We start from the raw sequence: 25413 nt of genomic DNA on the forward strand, positions 1-25413 counted from the left end.
AGTACTCCCTGACCTTCCAACTCCCACCTAATCAGCTCTCGGTAACAGACACCGATAAATGTACTGTAGTCAAAGTAGGTTAGACACACACGCTGCTACATACAGGTAGGATACTTCTAAAATGTCATAAATCGTGTAATAAAATATAGCAGCGTTTGTGTGTATGTATGTATGTGTGTGTGTGTGTATATATATATATATATATATATATATATATATATATATATATATATATATATATATATATATATATATATATATGGTACTGCAGTTAGACCATTTTAGCTGACTCGATCATCTAGTTTTGCGAGGGAATACAAACATATTCCATAACTGTGTGTGTGTAAGCAGTGTTCATAAAACATCCTAATTTTCTAAAACACTGCTTAAAGTGATTTGTACTCTAAGGATGGATGGGTGGAGATTGTTGCACATTTGCTGTTAAAGAGCTGAATTGTAATGTAGCTGAATAATGTACCGTTTGCCATGTTAATTGATATCTGAGCATCATTGAAAGAGCTATGCCAAAGAACCCCCCCTTTTGTGGATTGTTTGCTAACAAAAAGTAACAGCGGATTGGTTTGGTTTTTTGCTATCTTTAACAATATTTTTTGTTAAGGCCTTTGTTTCACGGCTGTGGATAGTGCATTTGTGAACACTAAAGCTGCAGCTTATAAATAACAGACTAATTAAGCAAAACTATAGTAAATCTAGTCAATAGTCTTTAACACATACAAATACTTAAGTACTAATGAAAACACTTAACTGGGGAGAAGCGCAAAACATAGCACGGACTCCGTCACACATGTTAAACTGTTGAAAATATTGCAAGATTGTTTACTGGCCGAATAGTTCTACAAGGTTTTACTCAAAGCTGAACTTTGAACGGTTATGTACAGTTTCCATTAGAAATACCACAAGTAATGAAAAACAAACAGGATAAAAACTACATTTCGAATAGTGTAATTAAAACTACTAACTTGCCTGTTGCAATTTTAAAGAAACTCTACACAATACATGTTTTTCATATTAAACTTTAATTATTAACTTATTTAGCCTGATATTTTCCAAACTGTATGAAAAACCTACTGCAATTTGAATGTAAATATAAACTTGTATGGTCTTATTTTACAATATGTCTTCTAATCATTTGATTTAACATGTATGTGCCTTTTACATTTGAAAAATGATTAAAAAAAATATATATAGTTTAAGTCCTGAAGTGTCTGTTTTGTTTACAGCCTTTCTAAATATTTTTGTTTTGTTTTTTGGTTAAATTCTGCATCGTAAAAATAAATAAATAAAAATTATATATATATTTGCTTGCTGCAGACAGGCATGGATAACACCTTGTAACATTTTTGTATTACTTTAGTATAAATACATGTTAATCTGGATTCATATGTTGTTTTTTTCTGACTTTATGTGAACGAAAAGACACACATTTGCCTGTTTTCCCATTGGAAATAGTGATATTTTGAAATATCACTGTCCTGGTCACAAAAGCAAAGTTTGTGGGGAATAATAGCCATTTTCTATACTTTTGAGGCATAAGCAATTAGGAAATAACACTTATTACCCAGGAACAAAAATTGTGTTACATAGTGTAATTAAGGATAGATCTTGAATAATTCACACAGCTGGTCCACACAATTTAATGTAGCATGTGCAGTTAAAGTGAACTGGTCCTTCTGGACACTCCTTGATCACTGTTATATCTTGCAGTAGGTTTCAATGATGCCACTTCTGGGTTTGAATATAGGCTTGTCAGCTGCCTTGTGTCACTTACTGCATTTTTATAATAAAATATTTTATAACATTGAAGCCTTTGCAGTTTTTTGATTTTGCGTGTGTGTGGAATTAGAGGTGAGTGACAGCATCCTACAATGAGAGTTTTAGAAGTGTAACCAATTCTTTTTTTCTAAGTGGAACACTTGCAACACAAGACAATAGCTGCCAGATACATTTTTTGGGGAATGAGCACAATCTTTATTATACATGCTTTATAAAACAAATTTATGAAAAAAAAAACGCTGTTTCCCTTAATTTTTGTATTGTGAACAACCTACTATTTTATGCTAAGATACTGTGTAAAGTTCAACAAAATAGTGTTATAAGAGAAGCACTCACATCACAGGCTGGTTATTGTGTCTACTACAAATGAAATACTGCGTAAAGAATACAAATCAAAGAGGGCAAGCACTATTGTTGTTGGCAAGTGGTTCAACAGGATAAGGCAATTGTTTTGGGCCTATCAATGGCAGTACATTTCGAGAAACACATAATCAGTTATTTTCTTTAAGGCAAATGCCAAGTTAGAATACATTGTAACTGCTTCCAGCATGAAAACAAAAGGCAATATGTTTAGAAATATGATGGTGCAATATGGACAACATGGGACACGTTGTAATATACATTATTACATGCAAACTACTTGGCTTCCAAGGATAAGATTGTGCTTAAGTGTACAAAGGTTTAAAAGTTCACATACTGCATGGTTAGATCATCACATAAATAATACTGACAATACACTGTACCCCAGGGAAATGTGCAAGTTATGCTAAAGGAAATAAAACTAAATAATATTTAGTGTTTTGTCTAATAGCTATTTGAAGGTAGAATAAGGGGCCCTTAATGCGCCAGCATTTCTCCAGCCCTCTCAGTGGAACATGTGAACTTTGGCACTATACTTTATGTTCTAACTTGGAACTTTCCTGCTTTAGTGACATACTTAACTCCTTTGAATGGTTTGTACTTCTCTCCAAACATATCTAGACGATTCACTTTTATACCTAAAAAAGAAAAGACCAATTTTAGCATCTAAAATATCATGCCACAAAGGTTGATTGCACTACTGAAGAAGATACAATTTTATATCAGACATAAATGCTAAGTTGTTGTTTTTTTAGCTCAGAAATGTTCTGCAGTACCAACTTGTACAACACAGTAAATCTGGTACCCTCTAACAACAGGTATCTGGTGATGGCACAATGACTGAGCTCACTTTAGCTAAATAACAGCTACTTAAAATAGTTCATACTTTAATAAGCTGATAAAATGTCACTTTAAAAAATCAGAATCTTACTAATCGCTACTGCCATTGGTAGACCTAGGCAGAATTACACTACAAACTGCATTAATATTGTTGTCACGCAAGCTTCCTCCACTCTCCTTTCTTACCTGAAATTGCAAGCTGATGGATTCTGAACTGAATATTCAGATTGGGATTCTCCTCTGGTTTTGGAGCCCCAGACTGTAAACAGATTACTCCTTTAAGATTTGGTATTTTCTGAGGGTTTATCTTTCCAATATCCCAAGTTAAAATCTGAAGGGGGAAAAAAAACACAAACATTTATGATGGTTTATCGGTTCAAGTAATTGTATGGTAACTGCATAAGGTAATATTTTATCCCAATCCTATCATTCCCGTTTCAATCTTCTGCACACTAACTGTCCATATACTACAGTATTTGTATTTTTACAACCATTGTTTTAAGAAGTACCTTTGTGACTGGGTCATATGTATAGGTGCCTTGGGTTGGAGTTAGATTCATATTAAGCACCACTTTTGGCATGTGGACTGTCATTATAACTCCTTCCACGCTCTTTCCCATGGTCTGCTTCAGTCCAACAGTAACATCAAAACGTCCTGATGATCCACTTTCCTTAAAATTAATATTGTGGTTCACATATACTGGGATCGCAACCAAACTGGGAAAAAAAGTTGAAAGTAAGTAATGTTGGAAAAACAAAGTCACTCCTGTAAATTATTTACTTGTTAAACTACCTTTCAAATGTCAATAGAAGATACAGTTGGGCAGCAGTCAGTGTTTAACAAATTTCAATGACATATGCAAGAATAAGTAACTGTATACCTGTTTCATAAACTTATCTACATGAATTAAACAACAATAACATACACTCGTCAGTACTAACACAGTGTTACTTTTAATTGTGTTTTTTTTTTCTATATTAAGTATTGACATTCTCTATTAGTTTGAATATTAATTAAGGATGTCAGTATTATGCAATAAATGTTAAATAACACTTGGGTGGAAAAATTAACATTCGGTTCATATCAGGATTCAGACTCCATTTCTGAATCAGATTAAGTGTTGCTGCATAAAAGGTTGGGTAAACAATGAGTATTGAGCAACAAACTGATCTGTTAATAGTGAAAATCAGAAATATCCAAATGAATGGGATTTACTTGCTGTATTAACTTCTTAACTGTTTTAATGTGTAAACAGACCAAGTATTATTCTCATTACTCCCTTGGCCAGTTTTAGTTGTCAACTCACTTCTGGGAGCTGACATGATAATTCATCAAGCGGAAATTTCCATCCGGGGGAATGAAGGAGAGAACTCGCTCCGACTCCCAGCGCTTGAAGCGGATACAGGGGTGGAAACTGACATCATCCAAAAGCCTGGGGTTCTGCGGTGACATTTAGATGCATGTAATTGGTATATAAGCACATTAAACTAGCTGCCTCACATTCATTATGCAGCACAATGGCCATGGTCTGAACATTTAACAGTCACAATTCACATTGATTTCTCATCAGGTCAGGTTTTACATGATGTCAACAGTGAACTGGCAAACTGCGAGCTTAGCAGTTATTCGACAATAACATTTGTTTGTGTGAGTAGCCTCATTGAAGTTCTTTAAACTTTTACAGACTACAGTTACAGACTGCACTGTATGCATGTTTTACATCTCAAGACAGGGAAAATTAAGTTTATTTATAAGAAAACAAATCCACCATACACTGTATAAACTTGGGTTTCGTTACAAACAATATAACAACGAACAGTGTTTTTGTAAAAAGCAAATAACACATTCATGTTTGCTTGTAAAACATATTTTAAATCAAGTAATACTATTAAATAATGTATAGTGGTCACTGACATTAATGCAATACAGCCATTAGCAATCTCCTGTTATATATTCAAAAAGCTTTACTGTATCAACAGTGATACTGTACATACCATAAATGATAATGTCAGGTCAGGCATCCCAGATAGCTTGATAGAAGCATCTATAACACCCTGGATTTCTGCAAACACAGTTGAACCTGACAAAAAAATAAATAAAATATATATATATATCAATCACTTCTGAGACATCATTTTAGTAAGCTAGTATATACATCTTGTAATTCCCAATTCTAAAGAAACACAAGATTTATCAGAAAAAGCAGTAATACAGGGCATTTTCACCCAGCTGTCTGAATGCTTTACCTACCAGATTTGTCTAGAATAGCATCAATTTCTTCAACAACATCAAAGTACGCTTCATTATTTGTGTACTTCACTTCAGCCCTTCTCCAGGGGATACCGGAAAGCTGTCCAGTAGGCAGTGTCTCTCCAACATTACTGCTTCCTGATATATAAAAAAAAAAAAAGTTAATATAATAAGATGATCACATTTTTTGTAGCATTAAAAATTAACTTCCAATCAGACAAACATGAAAACAAAATGTATTTTGTGCCATATTAATAAAACATTTATCATTAGGCTAAAAATGAAAAGAAAACTGCTAATGAGCAAGAAATTACCAATGTGCACGTGAAGACTCCAAAATGTGCATCATGAGTTATTCATTTTAAGCTTTTTAAAATGCGTGTTTGGTTTTCTCTCTAGAAAACATGTCCCTTTGCATTAAGTTAAGGTTGAATTTATTCTAAATATACAAATGTCTGGCTTACCTGTAATGGAATTGACAACAGATCGCAGAATTGTTGGAGGCCTGATAAGTTCTTTCAGTATGTTGGATTCTGTAGCCAAAGGAAAGCCATTATCTAGCATCTCCTCCAGAAGCTCATATACTGTAACGACATTCTCCATGATGGCAGCTTCAGAACACTCACCAAAGTAATCCTGATTCAGAGAGACAAACAAAAGCACATTCAACATTTACCAAAAAAAAAAAAATCACAGCAGATGTTGAAGTCTATATTCCCTTCATCAAGTAAACAAAACAGTGATACAGTGGGAGAATGTTATTGAATGAAAGTTTGTAAGACCCAGAATATTGCAGTTTATACCCTTTAAGGTGAGGTGGGCTTTGAAGTCAGTGAAAAGAGGAAAATGTAGTCTTTGTCATTTAACTAGGAAGAGAAGGCCACATTTCACAGAATGCCTCTGTGATCAGAGAAAGCCATGTTTTGGAAACTTACTGAGTTTCCAAATGAGGCACACCTATCTGTAACTGGTTTTATGACTCAGGCGTTGTTTATACCAGATAACTGTGCTAAAAAGCTTTTATATAATGTATTTCTCTCTGTTGGCTGTAACATTGTTTCACTTGACTAGGTAAACAGTTTAGCCATTTAAAGTTCTGTATTATTAAATAAAGTAACCTGGCCGCTGGTAAGAATAAACAATAAAGTTATCAAAGTCACTCGCAGAAAGTACGCACTGTCACACTACATACTTTTTATCTCTAAAAACAACTAAATATGCATCTACAATGTCTCCACTTACAGAACAGTATACCGCTTTGTAAAATAGTGATCTAACTGGACTAGCTCCTATCTGTGTCCCACAGCCCACAAACTCATTTACACCAAGCACAGTATGCTTAACATGCGGTAAATAGAACAAAAGTCAAAGGCAGTAAGGCATGACCAGGCCACAGACAAATACAAAGTCCACTAGCAGTCTGTGCTGGCCTGGGAAAGACCTTTTTTCTTTTTAACTTTTGCTCGGCTGCAGGGGGTACATTCATTCAAAGGTAATTTGTGGGCCAGTCAAAGTACTATGAATAAGAAACAGTTTCCACACTTTGTACAGATGATTTGTTTCTCACAAAGCTAATACTCCAGTATTCATAAGGGTGTAAAGATACAGCAAAAGTGAAGCTGTAGCTTCTTTTCTTTTACCTCTGCAGCATGGGGGCCATTTATCTTTGATGTGAACTGGTCATCAATGGCAGTGGCTCAAAAATCTGATCCAATACTTATATTCATTGAATTACATTTTTTGTATACCCTACTATATACCTACATCAGCAACAGCACCAGACTGTGGCATTTATCTGTACTATTACACATTTATATATAATCTACTGAAACAATCAATCCTTTCCACAACCAGCAAAATGACACACCTGAAACATCTCTACTACCCGATGCAGGAACTCAATAACAAACAGTGGCGGCACTTCGGTCTGGATGACAGCCACGAAGAAGATTTTGTCCTGGTAGATGCTGATGAGGTAGTGATGAGGGGTGGGGATGACAGGGGGCACATTTTCCACATCGATAGCCTTCTCTTGGGCCTCGAAGAAATAGTCGCATACCGAGCGACTCACCACACTCTTCCAGTGCTTCTCCAGGAATATGTCGCCGGCAGAGTTGATGAGAAAAAGGCTGTGAATCATTTTGTTTTGGCTGAAGGAATGTAAAAATATAACATTATAATAATAAAAAATAAAAAAGATAAAATGGTTAAAAACTATATTTTGGAGTCTTTGTAAAGAAAAGCCTCCCCTGTTGCACTTTTTAATGTGAATATTACATTTTAGAATGCAAAGGCACAGACATTGACATGCATACACACTATTGCCTGGTCTTAATCATACTGAGTCTACAAATTCGGACTGGAATATGGCAGCCATAAGATGGAGGTAAGTGTAGGTCAATGGCCCCAGGTGTTATAGCCTTGCCATATGACAAAGTGCATATTCGCTTTAGTACTGGTGTTGTATGAAAGCGGCCAGAGGTCTCAACAAATGTTTCAGCAAAACTAATTGATTTCATTATTGACTTCATAACCATGGGAGTATGCAAACATAGTGGCTTTCCCCTTACAGATTACCCTGTATCTTTACATGATATATGAAATTATAATAGAGGTATACATTGTTTTTATTGTGATACAAGACAAAAGGCACAACATTAGTATGAACACATACTCTATGCCATTCGATTTACATAATTCAAAATTTCCCATTTGATCTTATTATGTATAATGCAAGTAGCCAATTACGTCTCATGATTCACATGATATATGATCTGAATATCGTTGTAAGTATCCAGTTGTGACATTGTTGTGGTTACAATTCTAGTTATAGATTCCACAATACCACTTAAGTACTTAATGAATATGTTGTGATAACAATTCATATATCAGAAGCACATTCATAGATTTAAATAGAAATAAGTAAGTGTAGTTAGCATGGCATCAAAAGCCTAAGTACCTCCATTATAGGGGTTGACTTCTGACTTCTTTTTGTATAAATATATATATATTATATATATATATATATATATATATATATATATATAGATATAATATATATATAGTCTCTACAATAGATTAAGACCAAGGAAGGAGCTACATTCCTCCAAATAGCATGAATGACCTCCTGAAACTTATAATGACTGGTATTCATACTATTAAAAGGGAGGTGGCTACTTCCTTGTTCTGAATGTCTATTATGCTCTGAGGAAGACCTACGGGTCGAAACGCGTAAGCCATTAATATGTTTAAATAAAGACTATTGCTTTTATGGAGAATCCATTGGGGCTTTGGTCTTAAATGAAACGGGAGTTGATGTCTCTATAGTTCTCCTTCGATGGGATTTCTCAGTGGACAAGGCTGGCACCACGGATAATTGATTAGGACTCATGAACACTTTCCGTATTTACAAGATGTCAATATATGTTATACAGTTATATATATATATATATATATATATATTATATAATATATATATATTATATATATATATATACATTTGTGTGTGTGTGTGCGTCGCCGTTAAACAATCCACATGGTAAATACTGAATGGATAAAAAAAACAACACTTTGGTACGAAACCACAAATTATATAACGTTAGCAAACTTAATTTAAAAATTGTATTTTGTTATCAGTTCAGCAGCAAAATAACTGAAATAGTTCTCCCTGATTTCTACAACTTGCACCGAGACTAATGTAACTCAACTAGTTACCGCACATAGTTAATGTATGAATAAGTGTTCTTGCATGGAGCTCTACCGCTACTTCTATTATACAAAACGTGTTGTATGTTCAACTTTTTTGAAAAACCTGTAGGTAAATATAAAAAAAAAAGAAGAAAAAGAATATACCCTAACTCCAGTTCCTGATTCCCATTCACTCAGCAGTGTTGCTGTGGCAAATGGCTGCAACAAGGACCCAAAACAACTGGTGTCTATTTTAATGCCAATCTGAACCTTTACTAACTTTAACTCTAACTCTAACTTACTCTCACTCTCACTCTCACTCTCTCTCTCTCTCTCTCTCTCTCTCTCTCTCTCTCTCTCTCTCTCTCTCTATATATATATATATATATATATATATATATATATATATATATATATATATAATTAATTAGTGCATTTTTTCTTTAAAAACATAACATCACGGTCAATGGCTTTGGTTTATTTACGTACGTATGCATCATGGCAATGTATGTACCCTACTATGTTACAGGGCTTAACAGTAGAAAGGCATGCCACGTTAGATAATAACAAATTTGTTTAAGACAAACAAGAGAAAAAAAAAAAAACACATCAAAGATATGACAAAGATAAGGAGTTACGAGTATATAATATATTATATATATATATATATATATATATATATATATATATATATATATATATATATATATATATATATATATATATACACACACACACACACACACATACTAATATATATATATATATATGTGTATGTGTGTGTGTGTGTGTGTGGGGTGTCTATATATATATAATATATATATATATATATATATATATATATATATATAGCTACCGGATGTACAGAAACTGTAATGTTGTCAACGGTTACCCCAGAGAGACATAAAAAATAAACAAAAAATATGTATAACTATTAGTAACTCTGCTTTACCCCAACACACATTATAAAATGAGGTAAAGATAGTGTATTCCTTTCTTACTCAGCATCAGTTCCAGTCACACCAACCTGAACGAGGTTACAATTAAGGGCGCGGATTCACGCTGTCTATAGAAATGCCTTTATACTGTGGCGTCAATACTTGGTTTTTATCATTACGGAAAAAGAAAATTTCATAGATTTAATCATGATAACATGATTCGCTGTTAATTTCCAGTGTTTGACATTTATGGTTTTCATGGTGTTTAAGTCAGGCATTCTCTATGGTTAGCAAAGGCAACACTTTTTTATTTTCCTTTTGGAGTTGGCTCTCGGTGAAGGTGGCTGTGGCGTGCGGTGAAGATGGCAGAAGACGAACCTCAGGCTAAAAAACTCAAACTTGAAGAAAAGGAAGTAAGGTAAAAAAAAAAAAAAAAAAAAAGCATAATAGTTTAACTTAAACAGCGTATGACGTGCAATGTTCATTCTGGTTTAATACACTCTGTTTCGTTGTGGTGCTTACTTGAACCCACATGCATGCAGTTTTCTGAAGTAACCCCAAATAAGTTACTGATTTCATTTTATCCTCGCATTTCAACGTTTTGCATCAAGGCGGGAACTATGCTGTTTGACCAATTTTATTTCTTTTTGATAAAAGGGTTTTTAATGTATTTTATTCGTGCGTGTATTTGAACTGTGTGTTTTTTTTAATGGTTTATTGCGCACCAGACACATTAGAACGAGTCTTTGTAAGGTGTGTTGTAAGCTTCACTCGGTTAAAAGGTCGGCTGTATAAATGATTATATAGATGACACTTCTAACTGGTCCAGGTTGAGATCAGCAAGTTGTTCCCACGTGTCTTTTGTTGGGTGGGTGCTTGCCGCATAAATTGTTTGGCCTGTCAGTGAAGTACACAAATCAACCCTGAGTGTCTTACGTTTCATATTTTGAAACTTTCAGTCCAATGACCTGTGTCCATGTCAAGAGTCAACATGGACATACACGGACTTTTATTCTGTATTGTTTATTAAATGCATTATTATAATAACCAAGTTTAAATTGTACGTGGTTAAATTAAATTGCTTTAATGTTTAATATCTACCATACATCATAATTTGTTAATGACAACGTGTTCCTCTTTGTTTCAGACATTTCACACCATAAAGAAATAGACACCCAACATTAACACTGACTGCCCACGATACCTGACTTGTGGGGTAACTTGTAGATGCAGAATTCATCAAGTGACACCCCCTTTATTTTACATATTCGGTGAATAAAACAAGATAAGTGAATATTGAAACGGAGTAGCTTGTTCTGTTTTCACTAACAAGAAATAGACACATTTAAGGTAGCGGCCAAGTGTTATAAACCCTGTCCGGATTTTAATCTTACCTGAAACTTCCTAAAAACACGACTTTAAGTAAACTGTAAATGGACCGATTAAATACCAGTTTTAGGGTATCGTTGCAAGTATAATCCAAAGGCTAAAGGATGCGTGTGCAGCAGCGTTTGCGCATGTACTGTATTCCATCTAGTGAAAAAGAAATACAACTCCTTTGCAAAAAATGTGCAATTGTAGGACCCAAAATAAATGACATTACTGTAGCCAACTGCATCCTCCTTTTGGTACATTTTGCTCCACCTTCATCTGAGCTACCCAATCAACTCGAGTGGGGCGGGGGTTCCGGTTTCTCGAGCAAATTGATACAGAAAAGCACGTTGATGTATTGGAAATTAGCACAGTTTAAAGTGGAGCAGAAAGGTTTGGTTTACAACTGTCAACAGGACTACCCAGGGAACACGTTTATTAACAAGCATGCCAGCTTTAAGGTAACGATTTAAAGTGACAGTAGTATAAAGATTGCATTTACAGTTTTGCTAGCTAATGAGATTATATAAGCAATATGTAATGTATTAGACTAGGGGTCTGTATGATAATTTCTAAGTATTGCAAACCGCACTGTTTCTTTTGTACCTCCTTCGAGATTTTATACGTCAGCATGTTTGTGTTCCCCATTATCTCACTATTCGTGCTAGTGTATGTCACATTAAAATTTGATTTTGATTATGCAATTTCCTTAGAGGAATTTGAATGTTAATACAGGATATTTTTATTTATTTATTTATTTATTATATAAAATATCATTTCTTTTCAGGCTTCACTGATCATTTGGGAAGTTTGGCTTGTCGATTGGAATTCCTGAATGATTCATATGTATTATTATTTTTTTAATTTCTTAGTCATTTCCCTTGCGAAACACATTGGTCTTAAAAACAGAAGGCAAGCATGCACAGTTTAAGTGATGGACAGCTAGCGTGTACTTGCATGTTAACAACAACGGACGAATTTCTTTGGCTTCAGTATTAAGTACAAATGTGTGGAAAAGGCAAGGTGATTTTGCAGTGTCAGGCGGTTTTTATGTTATGCGGCGGTGCAGTCAAACTAGAAAATGGAACAGTGTGGGTTTTTTTTGTTTTCTTTTCTTTTTTAAAGAAATGTACACCAGTTTTTACCAAAAATACCGACTGCTGCATTCTTTCTCTATACGCCCAAAGAGCATATGGGATGGAAGTGTCAGACTACATGTGGAGGGCCAAACTATTTATTTAAGGAGTGGGCAGGCCTGAAGCACCCTCCAGGGTTTTGCTTTTTGTATTGTACTTTAGCAAACCTTTGATTTCTTGTCGATTTTATTTACTTTAATTTTATTGGTTAATGTCAAGCAAAGTACTGTACTGCCTTCATGACGCAGCAGGAGCAGTAGTGAACTGGATCTTCATTGAAAAGAGACACATACTGTATTTAGAATAGCATAAACCAGCTGTTATATGAAACCAGACAGAACAATTCAGAAAGAAGCAAATGCCACTTTATTACGCAACAGTAATTTAAACAAGTAGTTAATGATTGTGTTACACATTTCAAATGTAACATTTAGGAAAGGGCTTGCAATTCCAGTTTAACATTTCTTGTTTTTAAAGAAAAGTAATAGTTATACATTAACATAATGAAAAAAAAACAAACAAAAAAACAGAATTACAAATTGAATTCCACATAAATCCCCTCATAATTTTTATTTCACATTTCATCTGGATAGGTTCAGGAACAGCAATTGTATCATAACCATTTATTACACTGATGTTAGATGTAAACGCAGCTTTTGCATTTCTTTCGTTTTAATGGATTGTTCAAACAAGCTTACAGCCACTTAAATTTTGCCGAAAACCGATTGCTGGCAATGATATTTAGTTCAGCTGTTTTAAGTTTGACAAAATGATCAATAACGTTATTTTCCGTTGCTGGTACACATTCTTTAGTTTTTTGCATTCAAATTTTTCTAATGCCACTTTCATCTGAAACATAGTCTTCACTGCTAACTTCACTTACAACAGACAGTTTTGTTTGTCTAAGTAAGATTTTAAACTCAAACTCCACAATTTGAAAGACAAACATTTTAAATATTTGAAGTGTAATAAAAGAGAAAAACCAAATCCAATTACCAAATGAACAATCAATTGAATCTCATTATCGGACAAATATTGATTTGGAAGAAATAATTTGGGTGGCACAAACAACTCCAAGTATTGTATCAGTAAGATGGGGGGGGGGGCAAAAAAACATGCAAGGCTTTTTTTGTTTGTTTGATAACCAAATCAATACACTTTTCATATATAATCAAAATGGGGGAAAAAAGTAATCTCTCCCTGTTTCTCTCCTGTAGCCAAAATGCTCTTTTCGGAATGGGCAATCCTCTTCTAGACATCTGTGCTGTGGTCGACAAGGACTTCCTTGACAAGTGAGTTGGAACAACGTGGCCAGCATGCACTATTTGACTAAGCGCTTGCAAATTCAAGAGCAATGAACTTGCACCATACAACCAGAAGCCTTCTACAGTCAACAGTAAAATGATGTCTAGTTCTGTAAATCCTAAAGCCACACGCGTCTTTTACATAATGAATGAAATTATAAAGTAGTATGAATATAGATATTATATATTTATATATATATAATATATATATATATATAATATAATTACAATTGTTACTGGTTCAATTTTTTTATTTTAACTAGTTATACACACACACATCTGCCTGTCTATTTTCATGAAAACATGTTGGATCTGTCAATTTGTATCTAGTTCTGGATATGTTTACTACGAAGAATACATGAAGTATTGTCGTAGTGGCAAAAAGACCAGTCATTGTGGTTAAAATGAGCTTTGCTGTTCCAGGCTACCATAGGTATTGTGAAGAGCTTTGATACCAAGCACTTTCTGGACTAGCTATGGTATGTTAGAGCTGAACTACCACATAAACAGGACTGGAATGCTGTGTAGAGGCTTGTTGTAAATAGTTAAGTATCACTGTCTTTGTTTGCCACTGATATTGTATTGGGAAATATGTATCATTAGAATACCGAAAAATTGGTACTTTTTAAGAGGAATTACAAAATGGAAAGGTCAGGGCAACACAGTACCTTGATCCTCATGTGGGAGTTCGATAAAAGAGACTATGATGTTGCTTGCAGTGTTTTCGGAAATATTAGATGCCAGGGTATTGCAGATAAATAGAGCAAATGTAAATGACCATGAAATAAACACACTGCTTTATGTTAAGTATTCTAAAACATTTTTGGTATATTATGAGTACATCAAATAAATGTATTACTGATAGATTTAAATTTAATAAATATATTTTCAAGTCGTGTACCTACTGTATTTTGTAGGCAAAAAACACACTGCAAAAAGCCTGGTATTAGGTAGATGGTGCTGAAAATCCCATTTAATAGCTAGGCTGTTTTGTTACTTTAGTGAACAATGGAAAATGCGCATCAACAGTTTTATTCCCTATGTAGCAACCCAGTATTGTTTGGTTGACTTTGATCTCCCGAGTACTGCAATACTGCAAGTTGTAATTCCAGTCCTGCTCATGTACAGTTGCAGGTCGTGCGGAGGGCTCTTGACTTGAGGGTTCAGTAGTTTGGTCACATCCATTGCAAGGTGACAGCAGGAAGAAGAGGGTGAAAGCAGGAACACGGAATGCTGGTTGATCTGCAGACCTCGTGATCCATAAGGGTTACAGTGATGGGGACACATTGTGCTTTTGCAGTTACATTGAAATTGGGTAGAAAAAAAAAACTGGGGTCAAAATAAATAATAAATAAATAAGTATTGTCAACATATATACCCATGGACAGTACACTGAGCCACACTAACACCGCCAGACACTTTTTTTTTTTTTTTTCTCTGAAATTATTGCACATTCTGGATCATGTTCAGCCTGTGCTATGTTTTGCATTCATTTTTATTCACAAAATTTTGAACATGTTTTCTCACTTGGATGGATGTACCAATATGTTGAAATACCGAGAGAGTTTGCATGAAAAATATTAAGTAATTTTTTCAATTTGTTATGTATTTAAAGGTATGGACTGAAGCCAAACGACCAGATCTTAGCTGAGGAAAAACACAAAGAGCTGTGAGTGTGTTTTTATATGATGAATTCTTTTTTTTTCATATACATTACCTGTTAAGCATTGAACATGTTTGTAAAAACACGTACTGAAATAATGTAGAAAAAAATGAAAAGATAAACGCAAGTGTTGATCAATGTATTTGTATTTCTTTGATCAGGATATTTGCTGTTAATGTAAAGTATATATTTTTTCAAACACAACATGCTACTGTAGACTGTTGATTTAATGGTGTTAACAGAATACCATTGCAAAAAAAGAAAAAGCCCACTGATTGTTGAAAGTAGTGCAGTCAGCATTGCACACAGACACCATGGCACGTGCACAATGAAGTAGTGGAGCCTTTCATACCACTGACTCACTTAATTGGTACACTGTCAAAAAATCATCAGTCGTGTGTGTGTGTGTGTATGTGTGTATTTAAAAATAAATAAATAAAATAAAAAACAAACTGACATTGAATTTGAACATGGTGACGCTCTTAAATTTTAATCATTAGGTTCTGCAGAGTGCTTTCGATTCAAAGGGATTTATCGGCTTTTAACTGGCCTGTTACCATGTATTATCATGTATGTTTTGCGCCTCATTTCAATTTTAAAGCTTTTAAATCTCAACAGCAATAGAGAGAAGAATTGTAACGAGGGATTTTTTTTTTTAAAACCTTACCAGAAGATGTTACACACTATTGTTATGCTTATGTGTTTATAGTGTGGATCTGCATTGGCTACGCAAAACTCGCCTGTTTACAGATTAAAAAGCGACGATTTGTTTTTAATTGAAAGCGCTTTGGGGATTTGTCAGAAAGACGGCTGGAGTGGGGGACGTCAGACCAGAAACGGGAAATAAACGACAGAGAGAGGTGGAGTTTGGTGGAGCTGAGCGAATGGTTTTACTCAGTGTTTAATGAGTGAACAGAACAGTAAATAAAAAGGTTGTAATAAAAACAGCACACGGCACGTGAGGCAAAATTAAACAGACAAGCAAAACTGACTAACACTTGAACAAACAGTGGACTAACAGACAAAGTGAAAACAATGGTTATATATATATATATATATATATAAAATTTGTTTAGTTTTCTCGTTCTTAATTCTCTCCTCTCCACACCCGTTCTCCACTCACCGAACACCCAACCTCAAGTGGGTGAAAACATTCAATTGGAGTCGCGGTACAACTGCACGTTTTCCTTGTACGTGAAGTGCTGTGCAATCCTCCTGCCTAAATACAAATATACATTTTAAACACTCGTGTTACACAGACCCATTTATATCTTGTGTACCAATGACTATACACCAACATTAATACACAAGACAAAATACACACAGGGGCGGGCACTTTGCCACAGGATTATACACACAGCACAACTGAATTGTGTGATTTAAAAGTTTAACCAGCTTTCAATTGAAATGTGTCGATTCACTGAGACCTTAAAGGAAAATTGTTCTCGACAGCTGTATTCGTCCATTCCCTAATATATAAAGTAGCTGAAAGAGCCAGCTGCCCAACGTTTCGATATGCTGTACATATCTTTCTTAAGGGAGCATGTGTTTGAATCAAAACATTGGAGGTATTTATAGGTTTTTGATGGCATGACAACGACTTGTTGTTTATATTCAAATCAATTATTTATTCTTACATGATTATATATTGTGAAAAATTTTACTTCTATCTTTTAAATCTGTATTCATTCTAATTAACATTGGTTTATATAAACTTATATTTGTTATCATCTCTCAGGATCAACTTTGATTTGATTAGTGTGTGTATATGTATATCTGCGTAAGTATAAGTCAGCTCTGCCTTTATATAGTGTTAAGTTCCCTCCAAGTTAATGACCAGAAGGTGGCTCAAATTTTCAAATTGTTATAGATTCTGCCCTCAATTAGTGTGATCCCTGCTGAACATGCCTAATGGGAGTTCACTCACAAGGATCAGTTACAAGGATGTGTTACCAGAATCTGAAGCAGCAGCATTCAGACATTAAAATGAGCTCCCGTTCTCCCTTGTTGTGTGTTTTTTTTTTTTATAAAAGTGGTGATTTTCCATTTTGCAACTGCAAATAGAAACTCTGACATTTGAACACAATTCAAGGTTTGTTTGATTATGTGCTTGGAATTCCTGGTATATTCCAGGGAAATGTAACCAATGAGAACAGGAGCTGATATTTACACCCTTTTCACTTCCAAGGTCAAACTTTTAACTGAGTACAGTTTCTCGAGGCTTGGAAAGAGATGTGTCCTGCTGCCAGCTGTTTCAACATTTTATCTTTCGGTTGTAAATATTTGAATGGATTTAAAACACAAGCTGCATATCTCTTCTTTTTTACCCATACTTGTCAGAATGGATCATTCACCTGTGAAAACATGTTTGATTTAGTCTTAATTCTCCCTAAAATTATGTCAACATAGGGTGTACACACATTTTATAATACAGTATAGGCCTATGCAACAACCTACACAATTGTACTTGCTGTATAGCATTTGTGCTGAGTCAGGATGAGTTATGCATTTCTGATACACATACCTAGTATTACCTTCCGTTCTCTATGATCACTATAAAGGCAATGCAGACTGTTCTAAGGTGCCTTTTCCTGTCATTTGTTGTATTCTCCAAGCAGTGACGTAATTCTGTGCTGTCAGGCAGCACTGTAAACAATTTAAACCAGTGCATATCAAAAATGGTCCTGTCCTCTAAAAGTGTAATGTTCTTCAGTTAAGAATAGTCTTCATTAATGTTCCGAGTGTGACTTCAGTATTTTATTTATTAATTTTTTGTCTACAGGTTTAGGAAAGATAACGCCACTGAAAACCGTAGTCTTTAACAGTATAGGAAGGATAACCTACTTTCAAAACAGCAGAACAGTATAATAATCAAATATACCAATGTATGCTGAAAGTTATTTGGTGCTGGAAGAGCTGGTTGGACCCAGATACTATGCCGGGCATAGAATCGGCCTACTGGGTTTGCCATAGGCAGAATTTCTAATCTGTTGTAATTGGAAAGTACTGTATTCTGTCTGTTTTGTAGCACAAAAAGAAGCCTTGTTAGCCAGACTGCTGACAGATATTTGTGTTTGACAGAGTGTGTTTGGCGGAATCTTTGACTCCATTCAGTCCACTTGCCACCTGGGCCAAAATAATTGTCCGGGCAGATTGTGTAATGGCTTGGCAAAATAGAATGGACTTCTAAAAGAGACCCGTACAGTACAGAGATGTACTTAACCTGCGGAAAAGAGAACAGCTTTACACACATTTCCCATGGCCATCACAATGCACATAGTGCCTTAAAAACAACATGGGCCTCCTTTTGTAGTTATTTTGTCCTTTACATGATGGGTGAAAGACAAGCATTTGCCAAGAATGCTGGCTGGAGATCATAGCTGCCCTCAAAAGCACCATGAAAATAAATGGTCTGTACTTAGCCTTCGTTATCTTTCTGTGCCTGTGTCTCTACAACTGATGGTTTAAAAGATACTTATGAAAAAAATGTAATGGAACATACAGTTTGCACATACTATATAAACGCACACAATGGTGTATGTTTGGCAAGAGGCACTGAGGTGTTCCTTTACTACCGGTCTTCACATATGCGGCAGTGTGATTGGGATTTTAATTAATGCCTTTTAAATGGGCGGGGATAAATACACAGTGGTGAAGACACAGACAATATGAATGTTAAGAATATGATCATTGTGACGTGCTGTACGTACTAAACGCCTGTTGCTAGACTTTATATTTCATTTAATTTCAACATTTTGGCAGGACGTGTGACGTGTACTGTGTGCCTGCTTATTTCTCTATTGGTCAGCAGGTTTCAGCAGTTTTATAGATAAAGTTTTTAGCTTGCGTTTATTAAGCACTTTTAAAAAAAAAAAAAAAAAAAAAAAAAAAAAATTAATCCCGTTAATTCTAGTTAGAAGTGCCTAAGTATTATTGCTAGATATCTAACTAAGAAATCCAAAGTCCTATGAGTTTCCTGGAGAAGGCCCCTGGAGTCCTGCCAGATGGCTTGGCTTATCCAGCATTAGTCTCATCAGTGTGGTGTCAGAGTCATAGTAATCCGACCAACTGGCAGTCCGTGTGTGGTGTGTGTGTGTGGGTGTGTGTGTGTGTGTGTGTGTGTGTGTGTGTGTGTGTGTGTGTGTGTGTGTGTGTGTGTGTGTGTGTGTGTGTGTGTGTGTGTGTGTGTGTGTGTGTGTGTGTGTGTGTGTGTGTGTGTGTGTACACGCACTGCTGTTAAACATTAGGTGATCTGCACAAACATAGGATGCAATTTGTGTGGTAGACACAACAGCGTAACATGAAGTGGTTTGGATTCTTAAGAGAAATAGGATCCTTCTGCACTGTTTCTGTCCTCTTTCTCAGAGTGCTTGGTTTGAAAGAGCAACAGCTGACAGAACAGATGGGCTCTGAAAGTGAAGCCTTTTGACCTTGGAATCATTTCCGTTTTGTGTAAACATCTTACCTATAGAGTTGTAATACATACTTTTTGGGGGGAAAGGTTGGGTTGGCGTTGTAGAACTTTTCAGAATTACATCTGGTCAAAGATGTTCACATGGCATATGATATGTATCATATATGTGTTATGAACATTGTCAGCTGTCTAAAGGGCCCTGTTTTGCTGACCAGTCTATCTTTTTGTGACCCAACAGCACTTTGAGTAGTGCTGCCACAGCAGGTTACTAGTAGTAGGAATGTGGAATGGGATATTGCCAGTAGATGCCTTACATACTTTACATTACCTTATTGGACCCCCCCCCCCCCCCCCCCCCCCCCCCCCCCCCCCTTCAAAACTTGAACATTTCCAGTATTAAGACTATGTTTCACTGTACATTGATTTACACAAGTGTTCCCCCTAATGAACCCCAGAATTGGTGTGGTTTGCTTGCATGAATGCATATAGTATACATTACTCCAAAAGGACAGCAGAGAGTGCTTGCTGAAAATAAACTCGCAAGCACTGATTTCTTTTTCTTTTTATGCTGTATTAAATTTCTTATTTCTGCTTAGTTAAACTTTGTTCGGTCATTACTTCTTGTCCTTTTAACAAAAAAATAAACTCTTCCGTTCAGCGCTGCAGATGGAAAATTTGGCTTTGACATACAGCACATGAATAACTACAGAACTTTGTATTTTATTATGAATGTACCGCTTTTGATCTCAGTTGTATCATATTTGTTAATTATGAGCTTTTTATTATGACTATACAGGAGATAACCAGTATCTAGTCCTTGTACAGTACATTCTGTTTAAACAGAAGGTTCGTATTACAGAACAATTTCATGTCTACAATTTTAAGTGTCTCGTCCTATCCCAACGTAGTTAGGAAACCCTACCTAATGTCAGTCTTACTCGTAAACTACTGATAGTCTGAATAGAACAGATACAGCTCAAGCTTCAGGTAACTCACAAGAATATACATGTTTTTAAGTTTACGTTGTCTAAACTCAATTCAGTTGTGGCAAAGAAGCGCAGGGGTAGAGAATAAGGTTTTAATTACAGACAAATCTACAATAAAATCTAGTTAACCATAATAAATAAATACCGGTAATTTAAAAAAAGCAATGCTTATTGAATTAGTCATAAACACCATTTTATTTTAATTAGGAATGGCAACAGACAACACTCAGTCGAAAGTGAAGCTAAAAATAAGAGAAGTACGTGCCTCAGGTGTGAAACAAAGTGTGTAATATAATTGTGTAGGCTACATTAAAGTCCAGGCTTGTTTTGCTGTGTAATACAGTAACATGCCAGAATTAACACAGACTACTTCATATCTTACTCCTCAGTAAAGTTTAACATATAAATTGTCGTAATTAGCACAATCACACACAGTGAAGCGCGTCAAACTCCCAACTCCATGCTGTTCTGTACATCACACATTGAGCCACCTTCTCTCGCAGGAGGTGGGGCTGGATCTAGGCGTTACACGTAGCTTACTGTTACAGGTGCACATCCCAGAATATACTAATGGATCATTATGGTTCACTATAGAATATGCTGTACAGTATGACCTAAATGCCCAGAAATATTTGTGCAATACAAAAGTTAAAATCAAAAGCAGAACAATAATAAATGTACATCATTTTCTCCTTTTTGTTTTTTGCATGGTTTGTTCAGATCTTGCAAACTAACAATTTTATTTTTCTAACTGACAGTTGGGAAAGGTTCCACCAAGTCCTAAATGTTAGGAAATGACCAAGTTAGGAACGTTCTGTAAAATAAGTTAGGAGAGCATTTTCTGTAATATCAACTCTCCTAAACTAGGACATTCTATCTCCTGAAGATAAGAATGTCACTTTGTACTATAGCCCCAGATGTCCAGTTCAAATGAAGAGAGTAGCACCGAATCATTAGAGGACAGATTTTTAAACTCTGAGAAATATTAAGCTACATTAAATTGTATAAAAGCTTTTAGGCTATTTTTTTTTTTTTTGATTGGAATCCAACATTGGCTCCAGACATGACTAATCCTTGCTGTAGATTGACACATTTTTAATTCCCCCCAACACGAAGGCAAGAAATGCTGAGCTGGTGTAAATGCTACGGTGTGTTTGCTCTAGTGTCAAAAACCCAAACGCTCTCGTTTTGAACGAGTCCCATACAACTGCCAAGAATGACACTTTAAAAAGCAAAAGCTAGTCAAGTGCATCTTGTATAGTGAATTATCTAAGTGGCCTGCAATTATCGTGAACGCTGGTGCCTTCAAGCTATGCTGGAGAATGCTTCTTTAACTATCAAATGCCACGAGTAATGTGCAAATTTATTTGGATCTTGAATCAAACCACCTGACTCATGGATAATTGAAAAGTTCAATTAAATTTTCAGTACATTTCTCAGTGGTGGTATGTCTGCTTGCCTTTTTTGTGTACCTGTCTATATAATTTTTTTTTTTTTTTTTTGTGGAGAAACTATGATTTTATATATACATTTAACCATTTCCACAGATTAGATTAATGAAGTGTTTGGTAAAATGAGCTTTTGTTCTCAAATTTCGTAACAAGTTTGGCAACACAATTTCAGTAATGAGGTTTAACTGGGGAATGTCGCCATCGTGTGGTAGAATTCGGTATTTTCATATTCTGAACTGTATGCAGTTCTCCGGTACAAAATTGGGTTGATTTAATCAACTTATATCCCGCTGGAGTAAGATACCACTGGATTAATTAGTGTTGCAGCACCTGGGTATCCACCTGTTTTGGGGGTAGTCCTATGATAATCACTGATGGTGGTTGATTCTCAGTGCTATAAAATGCTGTAATAAAACAGAGCTGTGTTTTTATGCTGGCAGGGTATAGGTTGATGAAAGTGAACCTTGTGCCACCTGACGCTTTATAATTAAAATTAGATAAGAAGTCCTATTTCAGTTAAAGAGCCAACTGTCATCAAATGTGGTGGACAGCAGATCCTGTTATCCGCAGCAGTGTTTGGGAATAAAACTTGTGTCCTGTTGGTGGCAGCACCAGAGCATCAATAGCTCCTGTAATGGATATTAAAAGTGAGAAATACTATTTTGCAAACACCCTGATGTAATGGATACAGATTTTTACTACTACTTACCCAGTTGAGAATCGCTCGACAATAAGCATTAATGTTTCCTTTTTAATTACCTTATGCCATCAAGGGAGACTGGATGAGTTCACCTGAGTACAGTATACAATGCCACTGAAAACAGCACACAATCTCTGTGCACCACAAAACACAATTTGGAACTTTTGCAGGCAACTTGTTTCTGGCTTTGGCTGAGGTCATTATCTTTCTGGGTAACTGTGGACGGATATGCTCTTACCAGAGAGTAAGAGTGGAATTTTATATGTCTTGCATGGATAAAATTAGATGGTTTACAGGGTCCAAACAGGAGGTACTGTAAACTTAACGCTGCCCTATCTACATCTGTGCCAATTTTCTTGTAGTTCCAAGTCTCATTCCTAATGAAACCAGCGTAAGTTCTGGCTGTTCAACCGCAAGCAAAGTAAGCTATCATAGGACTACTAGTTTGTTTTTTTTTTTTTTTTTTCTGGGGAATAGCAAATTCTGTTTTTACAAAATGACCAATTCCATTTTCCCCACTTTGTATCATCTTATTAATAATTAAGCCTGACATCTGAACATGAATATAATGTTGAGAGTTCAAATAAGTACATGTTTTTACCAGTTTTTTTTTTTTTGGGGGGGGGGGGGGGGGGGGGGGGGGGGGGGGGGGGGGGGGGGGGGTGGGGGGGGGGTAAGATTGAACTAGACTGCGATAACATACGCATTTTGTTGTCTGTGCATTAAGCCAACTTGTTAGACTGAAAGTTGCTGTAATTTAGTCGTACAATGTTAACACCTGAAGACACTTCAAACCTGTCAATGTTTATAAACATCACTTGGCTCATTGCTGGCATTAAACTAAGCAGAAAAACTTAATTTATATTAAACCAGTTAAAAAAACAAATGTCCAGCACTGTTGTAAGAATCATATTTACAGTCTTCCACAAACACTGTAGTTCAGTCTTATTATCTTATTGCTGGCATTACAATAACAATTAAACCTAGTAAATAGTTTAATAACAGTCCAGCAATGTCATGTGAGAGGAATCCTATTTACAGTTCTCCACAAATTAAGTATAATTTTTAATGGTATTAAAATAACCAGGATAAAAATTTAAACGCTTTGATTAAAAAAAGGGTGTGTTGACTGATTCGTTGCTTTACACAGGTTCACTGCTATGCATTACCAGATTGTAATTTAAATAGCGCCCCTTTTAATGTAAATGTATAATTTATCCTCCCAGTTGTTTCTTTGCTAATTCTGCCTTATCTGTTTAACAAGAAGTGTGTCTCCAGACAGTGTTGTGAAGAGAAAGAGAATGCAAAATTCCATTCACAGTACCTAATTCCCTATTATCCCTACTTTCATATCAGATTTTAGATTAAAAGCATGGGAATCAAGATCAAATATCACAGTATTTAGTACAGGTGTTCCTATGGCTGAAGGGATGTTTGAATTGAAACTGTATTAAAGAATATAAATTAAACACTTTTTTTTTTTTTTTCCTGTTCAAAGGCATAGCCAGACATAACAAAAACAGGTTCCCTCTTGCCCAATACTGTAGATAAGAAAAAAAATTCAACATTTCTTAATCACCCTGTGACTTCAGATCTATATCAGATACTGTAATGGGAATTTTATTGACCACTGTAGGGTCTATCATTGTACCACCGTGCTGGCCCTGCGTTTTACATTTTTCAGTCAGAATTTGTGAATAACTAATTGTACCTTTTTAAAAGGTTATCACGTTTTTACAAAGACAACCAGCCTTTATTCATACTAAATACAACTTTAATATACAGACAGTAAGTAAACTGTTCATTGTGACCTAGTGATGTATAAATTACTACCTTGTGCATTATAAGCATTCAGAATGGAGAGCCTTGTTAATGTAGGGATTTGCCACGGGAAGCGCTGTGACGGCGATGGATGCTGCCACACGTTATTAAAGTTATACTGCTGCACTTGCTTCTGTGTGTCGCTCTCTTCAGAACTGGGTGGTGGGAATTTGTATTTAAAAACCACAGGGCATTTCATTAGTATGTGCATCTGTCTTTTGTATTGTTTTATAGGATGACTATCTCCCCTCGTGATAATATGCTTATACCTGTTCTTTAGCTCTGAAGAATCTGCTGTCTGGGTTAGATTTGAGATACAAAGACATGAAGTGAAAGCATGGTTGTAAAAGTTGGTTGAGAGCTAATGCAGTGCTCCAAGTATTGGTTTTTACAGTGAATGTTTTCTTTTTTTTAAATTTATAAACCTGTAATACACGGAAGTGTTCTAGAACCATAAAGAGAACCTGGTCAGGAAGTTAGTGCTGGCATGTAGCTTACAGTATAGACACTCAGTTTTACACTAGCAGCAGGCACAGCACTGAGACATATTGTGGCCACAATGGGCATAAAAGAAACAATCTTGATTGTGTGTGTGTGATTGTTTGTTTAAAAATTACCATTCAGAATATTGAGGTTCTTGCTTTGAGTATTGCTTCCGAGCTAGAAATAGTTACCAGCAGATGGCACCAGAGAAACA

General features: G+C 35.5%; 2 protein-coding genes across 8 annotated transcripts in view; one reads left to right on the forward strand and one right to left on the reverse strand.

Moving 5' to 3' along the window:
* Positions 1–1965: 1965 nt before the first annotated feature.
* On the reverse strand, positions 1966–11448 carry LOC121326125 (AP-3 complex subunit mu-1-like). 5 transcript variants are annotated; one of them, XM_041269302.1, is made up of 10 exons: positions 9934–10018; positions 7113–7395; positions 5872–5881; positions 5710–5778; positions 5246–5383; positions 4990–5075; positions 4302–4435; positions 3504–3711; positions 3181–3325; positions 1966–2792 (listed from the first exon to the last, which is right to left on the reverse strand). In XM_041269302.1, exons 2-10 carry the CDS (start codon positions 7383–7385, stop codon positions 2692–2694), a joined length of 1164 nt encoding a protein of 387 aa, XP_041125236.1. In that variant the 5' UTR covers positions 7386–7395; positions 9934–10018; the 3' UTR covers positions 1966–2691. The 5 variants fall into 5 exon arrangements, with proteins under 5 accessions (XP_041125236.1, XP_041125235.1, XP_041125232.1 ...); XM_041269301.1 differs by lacking the exon at positions 9934–10018 and adding an exon at positions 11265–11448 and having other exon boundaries at positions 5710–5881; XM_041269298.1 differs by having other exon boundaries at positions 5710–5881.
* The window catches only part of LOC121326127 (adenosine kinase-like), a 117921-nt gene continuing 102688 nt past the window's right edge, over positions 10181–25413 (forward strand). For 2 of the 3 annotated variants that reach the window (XM_041269303.1, XM_041269305.1), the window contains exons 1-3: positions 10181–10288; positions 13595–13669; positions 15297–15350. In XM_041269303.1, the coding sequence (XP_041125237.1) occupies positions 10233–10288; positions 13595–13669; positions 15297–15350 (185 nt within the window). In that variant the 5' untranslated portion in view covers positions 10181–10232. Of the gene's footprint in view, positions 10289–11575; positions 11703–13594; positions 13670–15296; positions 15351–25413 lie in introns of those variants that run through there. The other variant, XM_041269304.1, reaches the window with a different exon arrangement.

The sequence above is a fragment of the Polyodon spathula genome, chromosome 13, assembly GCF_017654505.1.
Source record: "Polyodon spathula isolate WHYD16114869_AA chromosome 13, ASM1765450v1, whole genome shotgun sequence".
NCBI classification, from domain to species: Eukaryota; Metazoa; Chordata; class Actinopteri; order Acipenseriformes; family Polyodontidae; genus Polyodon; species Polyodon spathula.